The following is a 15,299-nucleotide window of genomic DNA, read 5'->3' on the forward strand; positions in this document are numbered from 1 at the left end:
CTGGGCGACAGAGCGAGACTCCGTCTCACAAAAAAAAAAATAATAATAAAATAAAATAAAATAAAATTAGGCAGCGTCGTGGCACACACCTACGGTCCCAGCTCCTCAGGGGATTGAAGTGGGAGGATTGCTTAAGTCCATGAGGTTGAGGCTGCAGTGAGCTGTGATAATGTCACTGCACTCCAGCTTGGGCAACAGAGCAAGACCCTGTCTCAAAAAATAATAATAATCATAATTAAAAGGATTGGCTGGGTGCGGTGGCTCACGCCTGTAATCCCAGCACTTTGGGAGACCGAGGTGGTGGATCATGAGGTCAGGAGATCGCGATCATCCTGGCTAACATGGTGAAACCCTGTCTCTACTAGAAATACAAAAAATTATACCGGGCATGGTGGCGGGCGCCTGTAGTCCCACCTGGGGCAAGGAGGGAGAAGTGATGGCAGTTCTTATGAAACAGAGCTTCCCGCCTTATTATATTTTTAGCTCCAAGAGGCAGGAGGGCTCAAAATTGCATTTAGAGGGAAGAGTACAGGGGATGATTAAGAGCTGTCGTTCTGGGGTCAGAGAGTCCTGAGCTCTTACTCTGACCATATCACCTACAAGACAGTGTGACCCAGGGCACAGCAGCATTAAGCTCTCAGAGCCTCCACTTCCTCATCTGAGGGTGGGGAGAGCAGCAGCGCCTCCTCACGGGGTATCGTGAAGACTGCAAGACGTTGTACGTAAAAGCCCTGAGAATGGTGCACAGCACACAGTGAGCGCTTGAATGTTACTGACTATCTCCTCTGAGTGGGCCTCTCAGGGAAGCGTCAGCATCTCCAAAGGAGGTATGAGGAGCGCTGGGTCCCCCTTCTGCGATCCATGCCAAGGCCAAAAAAAGGAAAGCAAAAGCTCCCAGCTCTGACAGCTCACAACGACCGTAGAGAGCCACCAGCGGTCAGCTCCTGCGTACGCTGCGGCTGTCCTCTGTGTAATATGCATGGTATTCATGGGTCACCCAGCCTGCCTTCTCCCAGGGTCACCTCCAGCTCTGCAGCCCCGCATGCTCTTCCCCACCAGGCTCTGAAGCATCGCTGTAGCAGCTGTGTTACCCACTTGGCATTCGGCACATACTGCCGTATTTGTCTCTGTGAATACGCCAAGACTTCAACTCAATTGTCAATTCAAGAGCACAGGCTGTTTTCTTCCATATAGTGCCCACGTATTGCCCAGCAGGATACCTTCCCCGCAGCAGACACTGACGTGTTCCCAGAACTACAGGATGGTGCTCTCAGGGAAGTGCCCAGCAAAACAGTCTCCTTAATCCTCATGCGTTTATCTAATCGAGAGCCTCCACTTACTTCATCCAGCTGTCTCTTCGTCTCTTCTTCCATCCTTCGAATGTCGTCCATGGTCAGGTCAACCCACTTATCGAGCCAACAGAACAGCTGCCTGTGGAAGTTTGTAAACAGACGCCTCTCTTGCTATGTAGAAAAGAGGGAAACACGTTAGAACGCAGGAGGCGAAGGCCGCTGCCACAGCCCTTCCCCCCATGCCCTCCACACAGATGCCCACACTAGACTGGGCACGGGAGGGGGAGTGATGCCCGGCTGGTTATCTGGGTCAGCCATGGGTCAAGGACCTTTGCCTTCCTGCGTCTAACAGGTATGGCTTCACATAGGAGGGAGCCCCCAAGAAAGAAGGACGCCTACCTCACGCTAGGCCCTCTGCCCAAAGCACTAGCCAGACAGCAGCCCATGAACTCCTAGGCAAGCCAAGGGCCCCAAACAACTGCCACATTTCTTCCTGTCTCTGGCGTCTAATGCCAGATGAAAACTGGCCAGCGGCTATGAAATGTGGCGCAAGTGAGGCTCAAACACGTCGGAGGATTAAAAGGCTATAAAACTCCTTAGATCTGCCCAGCAGAGTAATTCAGGGCACTGGCCAATCTGGCTCACAGTACCTCTTGCCTTTTAGCTGCAAGAAAAGAAAGACTGAGTTTTATTTGTAGGTCAGTCATAGCAAGTCCCTTCCTGTGGCCTTCTTTGGCCTCGGTTTCCTTCCCTGTCACATGTGGTACCCCTGGAAGGACAGCATTAAACCGTAAGACACTTAAGTGCAAGGGAAAGTGCACATCTGGGAAGCCAAACTGTGAGGTGTGCTCATGCTGGCAACCCTGCCATGAGGTCACATGGGCTGGGCCATCATCTTCTGTTGGGCCAAACACCCCCCACCGCACACACGCAGTCACTGGGAAGGCCTCAGCCGAGCTACTTACCTTATGGATAAAGTTTTCCACTTTGTTCTGCAGGCCCCACCACTTGAACTTGACAGTCACCAGTTTGTACGCACACATATACGGGCAGTCCTTCTGGTTTACAAGTTCTTGCTGCATTAGAAACATACCCACGGGTAGGCAAGTAACTACGGGCAGACCTCAGGCCGTCCCAGCTCACCCCAGCCATTCCCCTCCTCCGCAGGGACGGCTCACCCACACGCAGCCCAGCCCCCTGGCAGTGGGGTGTGAATGGTACCTTCCAGTTGGGGCCCAAGGGTCCTCGGCCTGTTTTGATAGATTTAAATTTTGCTGGGTCTTCCTCTGCCTTGTAATCCTGAGAGAAATTGTGGAAGTGGGGTTGGAGGGGAGTGGGAGAGGCAGCGAGAGATGGGGAGAACAGATTTTTCATTAGCATTCACTTCATACCAGATCTTGATGCTGATGGCGCAAAGCAAATATGAGAAAATGTTACAAACAAGATGTAGGACTGTTTACATTAGCCTCGGAGGAGAGTTCTCTGTGATTTTCTCTGACAGGGTTTGTTTTCCATTTTGCCAGTGTGAAGGTCTCACCAGACTGTCTGAGCAGGCCCATATTTACAGTCTTGAAGACAGAGAATTTCAACCTGGGGTGAGCAGCCAAATCACCAGGGAAGACTTTTTAAAAATGTAGATTTTTGAGTCACTCCAACTAGAACCCAGTGACTGAGAATATCTGCAGGTGAGGGTAGCACAGATCTGTTTTTTGTTTTTTTAAATCTCTGCAAGTGACTCTAAAACACAGCCAGCACTCAGAATAACCAGGTGTCCTTCCTTAACTCTCCCAGTGCCATCTCCTCTGGCTTGTTTCACAAAGTCAGTACTGGAAATATTTACTGTATGGAACCCGTCCACTACTGGGGAGTCTCACTTCACGGATTTCTAATGCAGTCAATTTCCTGTGTTAATTAAACCACAACAGAAGTTCAAATTTCAGCTGTCCCTCTGTGTGTGCTCGGGAAATACAAACTCATAGCATCTACTTAACAAAAATAACAAAGATAATAAATTTCTCTCTCTCATAAAATATTTCCCAAAGCTGAGAAGGTTTTTTTTTTTTTTGAGACGGAGTCTCGCTCTGTCGCCCAGGCTGGAGTGAGTGGCGCGATCTCGGCTCACTGCAAGCTCCGCCTCCCGGGTTCATGCCATTCTCCTGCCTCAGCCTCCCGAGTAGCTGGGACTACAGGCGCCGCCACCACGCCAGGCTGATTTTTGTACTTTTATTAGAGACGAGGCTTCACCGTGTTGGCCAGGCTGGTCTTGAACTCCTGACCTCAGATGATCGGGCACCTTGGCCTTCCAAAGTGCCGGGACTACAGGCGTGAGCCACCGTGCCCGGCCCCAAAATATCTTAAGTGCAGAGCGACCACAGGAAAGACGTATCACACCCCTGGGATACCAGGAGCAAACATGCATTCGAGTTACATTCCTGCCTTTTAATCCCAACAGGGCCTCTGCCTAGTAAGAATGAATAACCCCCTCATTCCATGAGCAAACACTTCCTGGGTGCAAAACAGTGAGCAAGCAAGACCTGGTCCCTCTTCTGACCAAGGTCATGGTCCAGCAGCGGACTGTCCTAACAAACACTGCTGCAATGTGTGTTACTCTGAAAAGCTACCACCCACTTCTTGAGGGCAGAGGACCTGTCTTTCCATACATTCTGCATCCCTCACCTGGAACCCAGAGATCCTGACAATATTCCACAACACAGTAGGCAGGAAATAAATGTTTTTTTAATTACTGAGTTGGAAAAATAAATTTGAGAACTGGTGCTCTGATTTTTCAGGCTAAGCATCATTTTAGCAGGGCAAAATACTCTAGCTACAGCACCTACTAAGTCTAGTAATAATTTTCAGAGGCCAAACAGGGCACATAAATTTGGGCCACTAATTTTCTGGTGGTATCCCCAACTCAAGACAAGAAGACTCCTAATACTCACTTTTAAAAATAAAACAAACAATACACATCAGAATTTCCTTTTGTGCCAAGTTCGGTATGGTTTCCTGGTTTCTCTAACATTGAGAAGTCATTTCTGCATCTCAAAGGCCACCCACATCTTTAAACAGATCCTACCTTGCTAAGCACTTGGCTTCGATCTGCAATGTCTATATATATGGCTTCCACATGTTTCCACGTCTCAGGCTCCAGCTTATGCACCTGCGGGAACAAGTGGGTCACCACTATGCAGTTTTTGTCAGCTATCAAATACCCTTTAGGGAGAACGGACACCTAGAAACTGCCATTCCCACAGCCGCAGATGTAAGATTCCTACTGGTAAGTAATTATATAATTACATACAAAATTATCCAAAGAAATGGGAGAATGGATTTTTTTCTTTTTTTTTTTTAAGAGACGGGGTCTCATCATGTTTCTCAGGCAGTGGCTATTCACAGGAGTGATCACAGCACACTCCGGCATGAACTCCTGGGCGCGAGTGATCCTCCTGCCTCAGCCTCATGCCTGGGCCTGAGTGATCCTCATGCCTGGGCCCGAGTGATCCTCATGCCTGGGCCCGAGTGATCCTCCTGTCTCTGTCTCCTGAGGAACTGGGACTACAGGCGCGCAGCACTGCACCCAGCTGGATGTTTTGTTTGTTTGTCTAAGATGGAGTCTTGTTGCGACGCCCAGGCTGGAGTGCAGTGGTGCGATCTTGGCTCACTGCAACCTCCGCCTCCTGGGCTCAAGCGATTCTCCTACCTCAGTCTCCCAAGTAGCTGGGATTACAGGCACCCACCACCACACCCGGCTAATTTTTGTATTTTTAGTAGACATGGGGTTTCACCATACTGGCCAGGCTGGTCTCAAACTCCTGACCTCAAGTGTCCCGCCCGCCTCGGCCTCCCGTCCCCCGCCCAGCCCCTGCTGAATTTTAAGTAGACATGACTGAGAACGAATGCTCTGACTGTTCAGGCTAAACGTCACTTCTACAGGTCAAAGTGCTTTCCGGGTGTTCACGGTGCCCACACCATTTCCACATGTTCCCCGCTGTAAAGACTGTAAACCCTTCCAGAGATGGTGCCTGCTTAGCAACATGCTGATAATTCGGATCAGGCTGTACACGCACATAATACAAAATTATGACACAAATTCAAAATGGACAAAAGGATACAATAGAGAGTAACCAGAGTAATTCCTCCTCTTGCTTGTCCCCAGCCCTCACTCTAGTAACAGCCACCTCTAAGAGATCCTACATGCAAACATCCATGTGCGTGGACTTTGCTTTTAATATGAAGGGCGGCATGCATACACACTGTTTCATAACTTCCATTCTTAACTAAACAGTAAACCTGAAGACTGCTCCCTACTGGTTTTTTCACGGCTGCAAGGATGTCACTATTTGGCTGCATCACAATTCATTTACCGTTGTCCTACTAACGGGCTCTTACGTTGTTTTTTGTTTTTGGAGACAGGGTGTCTGTCACTCTGTTGCCCAGGCTGGAGTGCAGTGGTGCAGTCACAGCTCACTGCGGCCTTGACTTTCTGGCCTCAAATGATCCTCCAGCCTCGGCCTCCAGAGTAGCTGGGACCACAGGCACATACCACCATGCCCAGCTAATTTTTTTTTTTTTTGGTAGAGACAGAGTCTTGTTATGTTGCCCAGTACGGTCTTACATTGTTTTAAATCTTTGGCTACACAAAGAAGACTGCAATGAGTCTCCTTGTACATATGTTATTTCACACGTGTGAAAATAACTATCTGATCAACTCCCAGGCATGGAAATGCTAAAGGACAGGTGTATTTTTACATCTGGGGAGTTACTGCAAACTGTACTCTATAGAAAACTGTAATCTTGGTCTTTTAAAAATACAGCTCCCGTGTGCCAGGAAGTGCACCAATCCAAGCAGCACAAGAAGCCTCATAAAAAGTTCTGGAGATCACATTTTGCAAATGAGAGACACAGCAATCCCATGCTGGTAAGACAGGTCTAGGCAGAGGCCACCGCCTTCCTGGCCAGGCAAAAGAGGACCACAGGGAGGACCCCATGGGAGCGATGGAGAAGCTACAAGGCAGAGACTCGAGACCTCACCCTGGGGCTCTTGGGAACTACTACTCACGTTCTCCAGCGTGCCAAGATCTGGTTTGTGCCAGGTTTCAATTTTAATCAGAAAGTCTTCTTTCATGTACTCATTCTGGAAGAAGGAAAAAAAAATACATGAAAGTCACAGGTTCACAGTTGAGAGTAACCATCTCCCATTACTGGAGATGGGCATTAATGGATCACGGGCAGCTGGGAGAGTCCAGCCTTCTAGTAACAGTAACTAGACTGGGAGCCCATGACACACTAGGCATGCATGATTCCCACATTCCCAGGCATTCAATCCCCACCCCAGCCTGAGAGCTCTGTGGAATCACCCTCATTTGACAGATGAGGAAAGTGAAGTTCAAAGAGGTTAGGCGACTTACCCAAAGTCACAGAGATCGGGCTGGGCATGGTGGCTCATGCCTGTAATCTCAGCACTTTGGGAGGCCAAGGCGGGTGTATCATTTGAGGTCACGAGATCGAGACCAGTCTGGCCAACATCGTGAAACCTGTCTCTACTAAAAATTCAAAAATTATCCACGCGTGGTGGTGGGTGGCTGCAATCCCAGCTACTCAGGACGCTGAGGCAGGAGAATCACCTGAACCCAGGAGGCAGAGGTTGCAGGGAGCTGAGATTGCACCACTGCATTCCAGCCTAGGTAACAGCAAGACTCTGTTTTAATAAAAAAAAAAAAAAAGTCACAGAGATCATGACAGAGTTGGGCCTCAAAACAGGTTTGTCTGACCTCAAAAATCCATGCATTTAGCCACTCTAGCATATTTCAGTGTGCCAAGTGCTGATGGGTAGTAAGTCGTGTGGAAAGGGCACAGGAAGACTTCCTAACCCATCCAAGATACTGACCACAGCCCCCTTCCCGCCAACTAGCCTGTGGCTGAGACCTTCAGTTCTCTTCTCAGTAACTCAACCCTTCAAGCTAATTATTGCCTCCCTCCCTTACTGCCTCTTAAAAATTGGAACTTCTCAAAGGAGACACACATTAACCCATTAACTCCTCAGCAGGACCCAGTTTCCCAGAGACAGCCAGTGTTTACCGGCAGGTACAGGGCACTCAGATGGGTGTGCTGAATAGCTGGGGGTGGGCAATGACAGAGGGGATGGCTGTGGAAGAAAAACCCTGCTGACGTCACATTTTGCCAAGGGTCAGTGCTCAGTGGGGTCAACAGATGCACAGATGGGAAAGGGATGTCAGTCAGGTCAGCTGAATGGAGATCCCTCCACAACCTTGAAGAGGTGTGACCTGGGGAGGGACGGCCTCGAGCCACTGTGTACAAGTCAGACTCACAGCCAGGGCGCACCTGATGGAGCCACAGGCCAATGCAGCCTAAAGCAGGTCACCATGCCAGTGAACAGGTTCCTCGTTAGTCCATTGACAGGACTGAGCCTCAGCAACTCCAAACATCAGCCACAGGAAAGAATACCCGAGACCAGCAGTGCGGTCACGTTTCTCTCTCCTGTTCTTACACGTCATCTACAGTTCCAGCCCCCTCGCCAGTACTTACGGTGATAACTGCTCCCAGGCAAGGACATGGAAAGAAGAGAGAAAAAGATTAATGAGGATGCAGAAACACCTGCCCCCCCACAGGGAGGATGAACGGCAGAGTTCTTCACTCCCTGTGGCTTCTTCCACAGTCACCTCCAAGCCCCAGGGAGTCAGAAATACCTTAACGCACCAACCCACAAATTTCACTCAGACAAATGTCCCAAAAAACCAAATAGGGAATTTAATTAAAGCGACGCCACCATGGGCTTCCTGGGATTCTTCTTGGCAGGACACTGACAGGGACCAGCTCTGACCAGGGGAGGTGCCGCAACCCATCACTCTCGCATCAGAGAATTCCCAGGCGCCTCCCACCTCCACCCCAGCCTCTACCTCCCGGGGCCCAGAGCGGGGGGCTTGGGGCCAGGCACTGTCTCTGCCTCCTGCACCCTTCCCCTCGCTGTAATCAAACCTCCCAGGCACGGCACTCCTGCTCATTGTAATGGGAACCCCTTAGAAAGATGGCTCAATTATTTATCAGAGAAAATGACTGCAGCTCTCATGGCACTGGGGAGCGGACTAGCTGCTCCTGAGACTGCCTGGTTCATTCAGTACCCTCTGAATTTAGGAGCTATGTCCATTTCTGCTGGCTGCCCACTGCCATGTTTGTAGAGGATGCGGGGCTAATAAACACCATAACTGAAATGAAGGTTACCCCTGAGCACAAAATGAGGCAAAGTTGAAATATAAAGAATAAGAGCCATCCGTAAACCCGGGAGGCGGAGCTTGCAGTGAGCTGAGATTCGGCCACTGCACTCCAGCCTGGGCGACAGAGCGAGACTCCGTCTCAAAAAAAAAAAAGGAAAAAAAAAAAAAAAAAAGAATAAGAGCCATCATGTACAGAAATAACCCAAAAGGCTGTAACTTCCCCAACCCAACGAAAGACACTTAGAAGGAAGCACCAGATTAAGATCACAACCGAAAGGCCTCCACTGAAGTCACCGCCTGTGAGCAGCTTCAAGAAAACCACGTTAGAACAAGAAAAGGAAATGACGGGTACAGTATCTCATCGGCAGAAACTCTGCTGTGCCCCGGTGGGCCCGGGAGCCCCAGCCCGCGCATGTGGCATCTCTGGCAGCGCCAACCCTGGAGTGGGGGCAGCAGTGCCAGGCTGGCCTGGTCTGATGACACCAGCCATTAAACTCCTCCGGCTGAGCACCTCTTCTGAATCCACCTCCCCTGAGAAAGCCTCTCCTGGTCCGGCCTCTCCGAGACGTGCTCATCAACGGACCAGGACTCTGCTCACTCAGCCAAGGTGACGTTCTTCGCCACGCACTGGCGTTCCGATTGTAATTTGGTTTCTCATGTAGAAGAATCCACAAGGAGAGAATGCCCTGATCATCAAATGGGATGCCCGGTTTAGGTAGTCATTCTGCATTTTAGTGTAACTTCACAGATTGGCGCTGGGGTTTTTATACATTTGTCTTTGTGAGACCGTGAGACACATCCACTCAGTTCTGACAAACTGGCTTTCCGAATCCATGAGGGTGACAGCCCTTGCTCACCTTTTCATGCCAACTTCGGTGACCAAACAATCCTCCCCAAACCTTCTCCAGGCCTCCCAGGCCCTCAAACACCTCTGCATTCCAGTATTCCCTGTTGTGCAAACTGTAACCCGAGGTACACAGAAAAGCCGCAGGAAATCTTTTGCAGTGGGAGAGCAGGGATTTCCAAATAAGACTAATAAGGCATTTTAAAAGCATGGCAGGGGCCGGGCGCAGTGGCTCAAGCCTGTAATCCCAGCACTTTGGGAGGCCGAGATGGGCGGATCACAAGGTCAGGAGATCGAGACCATCCTGGCGAACACGGTGAAACCCCGTCTCTACTAAAAAGCACAAAAAAAAAAAAACTAGCCTGGCGAGGTGGCGGGCGCCTGTAGTCCCAGCTACTCGGGAGGCTGAGGCAGGAGAATGCCGTGAACCCAGGAGGCAGAGCTTGCAGTGAGCCGAGATCCGGCCACTGCACTCCAGCCTACGCGACAGAGCGAGACTCCGTCTCAAAAAAAAAAAAAAAAAGCATGGCAGGGCCACGTGCAGTGGCTCATGCCTGTAATCCCAGCACTTTGGGAGGCCGAGGCAGGCAGATCACCTGAGGTCAGGAGATCAAGACCAGCCTGGCCAACATAGTGAAACCCCGTCTCTACTAAAAATACAAAAATTAGCAGGGCGTGGTGGCGCATGCCTGTAATCCCAGCTACTCAGGAGACTGAGGCAGGAGAATTGCTTAAACCCAGGAGGCAGAGGTTGCAGGGAGCTGAGATTGCACCGCTGTACTCCAGCCTGGGTGACAGAGCAAGACTCAGAGCAAGACTCTGTCTCAAAAAATAAAAAAGTTTAAAATAAATAAATAAAAGCATGGCTTAGCGATACTGCATCCAGCCGAGGGCTATGGTTCCAGGAAGGGATGGAAGGAGAAACAAACTTTCTCTTCCTTTTCCCACTTTCAATTATTCACAGACCAACTCCTATCTTACCCTCTCCTCACTTCCAACCCATCAGCTTCAATGGAAAAAGAGAGAGGGAAACAAGCTAAGAACAGCAAGAGCTGATCATTACCAGAGCGTCCCAATCTATCTGCATTCCACTCAGAGTAAGGAAGAGCCTTCCAAAAGCCATGGGGCATTTTACTTCATGCTCCTCCATCTATCTTCCTTCAAACTTGGATCTACTGAGGCCAAGCTAAGATGTCTGAACTAATAACCTCTCTCCCATCAGCCCCAAGGTAACTGGAAGGTAGCCTTCCTTGCCTATTTCTACCTCTTGTTTTTTTTTTTTTTTTTTTTTTTGAGACGGAGTCTCGCTCTGTCGCCCGGGCTGGAGTGCAGTGGCCGGATCTCAGCTCACTGCAAGCTCCGCCTCCCGGGTTTACGCCATTCTCCTGCCTCAGCCTCCCAAGTAACTGGGACTACAGGCGCCGCCATCTCGCCCGGCTAGTTTTTTGTATTTTTTAGTAGAGACGGGGTTTCACCGTGTTCGCCAGGATGGTCTCGATCTTCTGACCTCGTGATCCACCCGTCTCGGCCTCCCAAAGTGCTGGGATTACAGGCTTGAGCCACCGCGCCTGGCCCTCTACCTCTTGTTTTAAAAGAGCAAGTGTCTAACTAAACAGATCTAAGATCCAACATGTCCATTCTGTGTGAAGGTGTATCCTGAACAGGAGGCCAGTACCCACTGAGGAAACCAACCTTCCTTCCCCTACTCCCTGTCTCCATGAAATAGTTAGAAATTATATTTTTCCAGAGGAGCTCCAGTGGCGCAATCGGTAAGCGCAGGGTACTGATACAGAAATTATGTTTTTCTTTTTCTTTTTCTTTTGGCCAAGGATCAATATATGAACTAACATTTAATGTGCAGAAAAATGCCCATGTCAGCTGCAACACTCTCCCCAGAATTACACAGAGAACAGGGGCATCTCTCAGTTGGCACAAGCTGTGTACCCAGAACCCTGCCCCAGGCAGGGAGATGTCCACACTATCCGTTTGCCTCGTTTATGCCAAGTTGGCTAAGGTTCTTACAACGCATGCTCACTGCGACTCTCTCAGACACTAAGAAAATCCACCTTTGGCCCTAGACCAGACACACCCAGCCACACTGCATACTTTTTTTTTTTTTTTAGACAGTTTTGCTCTTGTTGCCCAAGCTGGTGTGGAATGGCACGATCTCGGCTCGCTGTAACCTCTGCCTCCTGGGTTCAAGTGATTCTCCTGCCTCAGACTCCCGAGTAGCTGTGACTACAGGCACACATCACCATGCCCAGATAATTTTTGTATTTTTAGTAGAAACGGGATTTCACCAGGTTAGCCACGCCGGTCTTGAACTCCTGACCTCAAGTGATCTGCCCACCTCAGCCTCCCAAAGTGCTAGGATTACAGACGTGAGCCACCGCACCTGGCCCTGTCTTTTAAGAACATGTGTGCGTGCCTCATTTCCAAGAATCTAACTTCCGGCCCAGTGCTTAGGGAGTGGGGAGGGCTGCATTTCAGCTACAGCAAGAAAACTCTAAGGGTTACACATCCCAGACCCGACCAATGACCGCGCATCTCCTGATACAAGGTCCTTAAACCTGTGTGGGGCCACCGAGGGTTGGAAAGAGCAATGACCCCGTGTTCTGGATTGCAGTCATTCCCAAAGTCCACAGGATAAGGGTGACGTGCATCACATAAGGATCACAGACTCATCAGACTGTAGGGAGTGCCAGGTGCCAACAAAGAAAGCAAGTGAAGGACGACAGGTCAGCAGAGGCTGCAGGGAGGACACCGCAGCCCAATACTGTCTGTACCCACACATGGAGGCTGGCGGGAGGAAAGGTCACCCACCTCACAGACAAGTGCCAGGGGACCTCTCGGGACTCCCCAGGGTTATAAATCAGTACCAGCCTAAGCTGCCTCCCGGGTTCAAGTGATTCTCCTGCCTCAGACTCCCAAGTAGTCTGAGTCTGTTGAGGCCTAAGCCCTCCCAACAGGTCTAGTCCTAGTTGGCCCTGGAAACCTAGGAATCTTGGAAAGCTAAGAATCTGAATCGTCCAAATAAATCCAAGAATGTCTGGACTAGAATAGAAAGTTCTCTGTGGAGGTTCAAATCTTTCCCTTCCAGAAACTCTATGCAGGAGACTGGTCAAGATTAAGAAAATAATTCCACCCTATCCTCAACTACAGAACATGCTGTTTCAGCAGAAGCCACAGTTCATTTGTATGATGGAATACTACGCAGTTATTATAAATAAAAAATATATAAAAAAAACAACAAATACCAGACACCTTAGTGACGGGGAAAATGTTCTCTATTCACTGAAGAAAAATGAGAAACTTAGGTCAGGCATGGTGGCTCATGTCTGTAATGCCACACTTTGGGAGGCCAAGGTGGGAGGATCGCTTGAGCCCAGGAATTTAAGACCAGCCTGGGCAACATGGTGAGATCCCATCTCTACAAACAAACAAACAAACAAACAAAAAAACTAGCCAGACATGATGGTACACGCCCATAGTCCCAGCTATTTGGGAGGTTGAGGCAGAAGGATCACTTGAGCCTGGGAGGTTAAGGCTGCAGTGAGCTGTGGTTGCGCCACTGGACACCAGCCTGGACAACAGAGTGAGACAAAAAAAGCAATTAAAAAATTAGCAATCATATTAGTAATCACAGCACTTTGGGAGGCTGAGGCGGGTGGATCACTTGAAGTCAGGAGTTCGAGACCAGCCTGGCCAACATGGTGAAAACCCATCTCTACTAAAAATACAAAAATTAGCTGGGCATGGTGGCGGGCGCCTGTAATCCCAGCTACTTGTATGGCTGAGGCACGAGAATCGCTTGAACCCGGGAGGCGGAGGAGGCTGCGGTGAGCTGAGATTGTGCCATTGCTCTTCAGCCTGTGTGACAGAGCCAGGCTCCACCTCAAAAAAAAAAAAAAAAATTAGTAATGATCTAAAATTTGTCTAGAAAATGTGTCTGGGTCGGGTGCAGTGGCTCACATCTGTAATCCCAGCACTTTGGGAGGGCAAGGTGGGCGGATCACCTGAGGTCAGGAGTTCAAGACCAACCTAGGCTCCATCTCTACTAAAATACAAAAAAATTAGGCAGGTATGGTGGCATGCGCCTGTAATCCCAGCTACTTGGGAGGCTGAGGCAGCAGAAATGCTTGAACCCAGGAGCCAGAGGTTGCAGTGAGCCGAGATCATGCCACTGCACTCCAGCCTGGGCAACAGAGTGAGACTTCATCTCCAAAAAAAATGAACAAATAGGCCGGGCGCGGTGGCTCAAGCCTGTAATCCCAGCACTTTGGGAGGCCGAGACGGGTGGATCACGAGGTCAGGAGATCGAGACCATCCTGGCGAACACGGTGAAACCCCGTCTCTACTAAGAAATACAATACAAAAAAAAAAAAAACTAGCCGGGCGAGGTGGCGGGCGCCTGTAGTCCCAGCTACTCGGGAGGCTGAGGCCGGAGAATGGCGTGAACCCGGGAGGCGGAGCTTGCAGTGAGCTGAGATCCGGCCACTGCACTCTAGCCTGGGCTACAGAGCGAGACTCCGTCTCAAAAAAAAAAAAAAAAAAAAATGAACAAATAAATAAAAACAAAAATGACTAGAAAAATATACTAAAATCTTATAATGAATAACAACAATCAAAATTATTACAACATCCCCAAGTGAGAGATTGGCTGTATGCTCTCAGGCCATGACGACTGCTGCTTCCCACCCGGCTGTCCACCACGTTGTGCTGGACACAGCACTGCTACCCACCAAAGCCTGAAGGGGCCCCAGCCTGACCCTTTCCCTGACCTCATCTGGAACATGCAGGTGGGACACAGAGCCCTGCTGCTCCCCCGTCCGGCCGATGTGGCCACATCTGCACTCACCGGTTCTGCAATAAGGGTAGGCATTCCACGCTTTCTCGTGTATATTCAGGGCTCCCTCTGGGGCCAGCATTCGAACAAACGTGGGTACTTTGCTATAGTGGGGAAAAAAAGGATTATAAATAGAGATGGAAGAGAGAAAGGAGACAAGAGGCTTTTCAGATCCAGCTTCCTCATGGGGAGTTGACAAGCAAGTTTCCATGAGATGAGCAGGTTACTGGTAGGAGTGAGAAGTTACCTGTCAGAGCCTGACACCCCACCTTGGCTGGCTCCTAACACGTACCCACAACGTGCCCCATCAGCCACCAGAAACAGAACCGCACAGGAGACCCCAGGCTACCTGCTGTGGCTTATCACCCATTCCGTCAACACTACACATTTTTCCAGAGGTCACTGGGCCCAGGGCATTATACTACAAGGTGCGCGAAAAACATACAAAGGAGATGCCTCCAAGCATGAACCAGTCTGGGTTTACGGGCCAGGGTGACTGGCTGACTAACTTGGGTATAGGATCCAGGATTATCTGATCTGCTGTCATCAGCTCTGAGAGGCCAGGAGGGCCTCAGACCCATTTGTCTCCCAGGACAAAATATTTTCTTCTACTCAATTCTTTTTTTTTCTTCTTCTTCTTTTTTTTTTTTTTGTTTGATACAGAGTCCCCTTCCGTCGCCCAGCCTGGGGTGCAGTGGCGCGATCTTGGCTCACTGCAAGCTCTGCCTCCCGGATTCAAGCGATTCTCCTGCCTCAGCCTCCTGAGTTGCTGGGATTACAGGCACGTGCCACTATGCCCAGCTAATTTCTGTATCTTTAGTAGAGAAAGGGTTTCACCATGTTGGCCAGGCTGGTCTTGAACTCCTGACCTTGCGATCCACCCACTTCAGCCTCCCAACATGCTGGGATTACAGGCGTGAGCCACCATGCCCAGCCTCTTCTACTCAATTCTTATCTCAGGTTACAGAACAACATGTACAGTATAAGCCCCGCCCTGCCCTTCCCCCCCTTTTTTTTCTGGTGGGTGTTTTTTTTTTTTTTTTTTTTTTTTTTACAGAGTCTCGCTCTTTCGCCCAGGCTGGAGT

The 15,299-nt window shown here is 49.7% G+C and overlaps 1 protein-coding gene across 2 annotated transcripts in view; it reads right to left on the reverse strand.

Annotated features, from left to right (window-relative positions):
* Positions 1-15,299, reverse strand: part of PITPNA (phosphatidylinositol transfer protein alpha) — a 44,603-nt gene that overhangs the window by 15,175 nt on the left and 14,129 nt on the right. For both annotated transcript variants that reach the window (XM_025361006.1, XM_025361005.1), the window contains exons 4-10: positions 14,227-14,318; positions 7,839-7,846; positions 6,352-6,426; positions 4,369-4,452; positions 2,514-2,591; positions 2,258-2,368; positions 1,341-1,463 (exon numbers count right to left, since the gene is read on the reverse strand). In XM_025361006.1, coding sequence (XP_025216791.1) covers positions 1,341-1,463; positions 2,258-2,368; positions 2,514-2,591; positions 4,369-4,452; positions 6,352-6,426; positions 7,839-7,846; positions 14,227-14,318 — 571 coding nt within the window. The remainder of the gene's footprint in view (positions 1-1,340; positions 1,464-2,257; positions 2,369-2,513; positions 2,592-4,368; positions 4,453-6,351; positions 6,427-7,838; positions 7,847-14,226; positions 14,319-15,299) is intronic.

Source organism: Theropithecus gelada, chromosome 16, assembly GCF_003255815.1.
Source record: "Theropithecus gelada isolate Dixy chromosome 16, Tgel_1.0, whole genome shotgun sequence".
Classification (NCBI taxonomy): domain Eukaryota; kingdom Metazoa; phylum Chordata; class Mammalia; order Primates; family Cercopithecidae; genus Theropithecus; species Theropithecus gelada.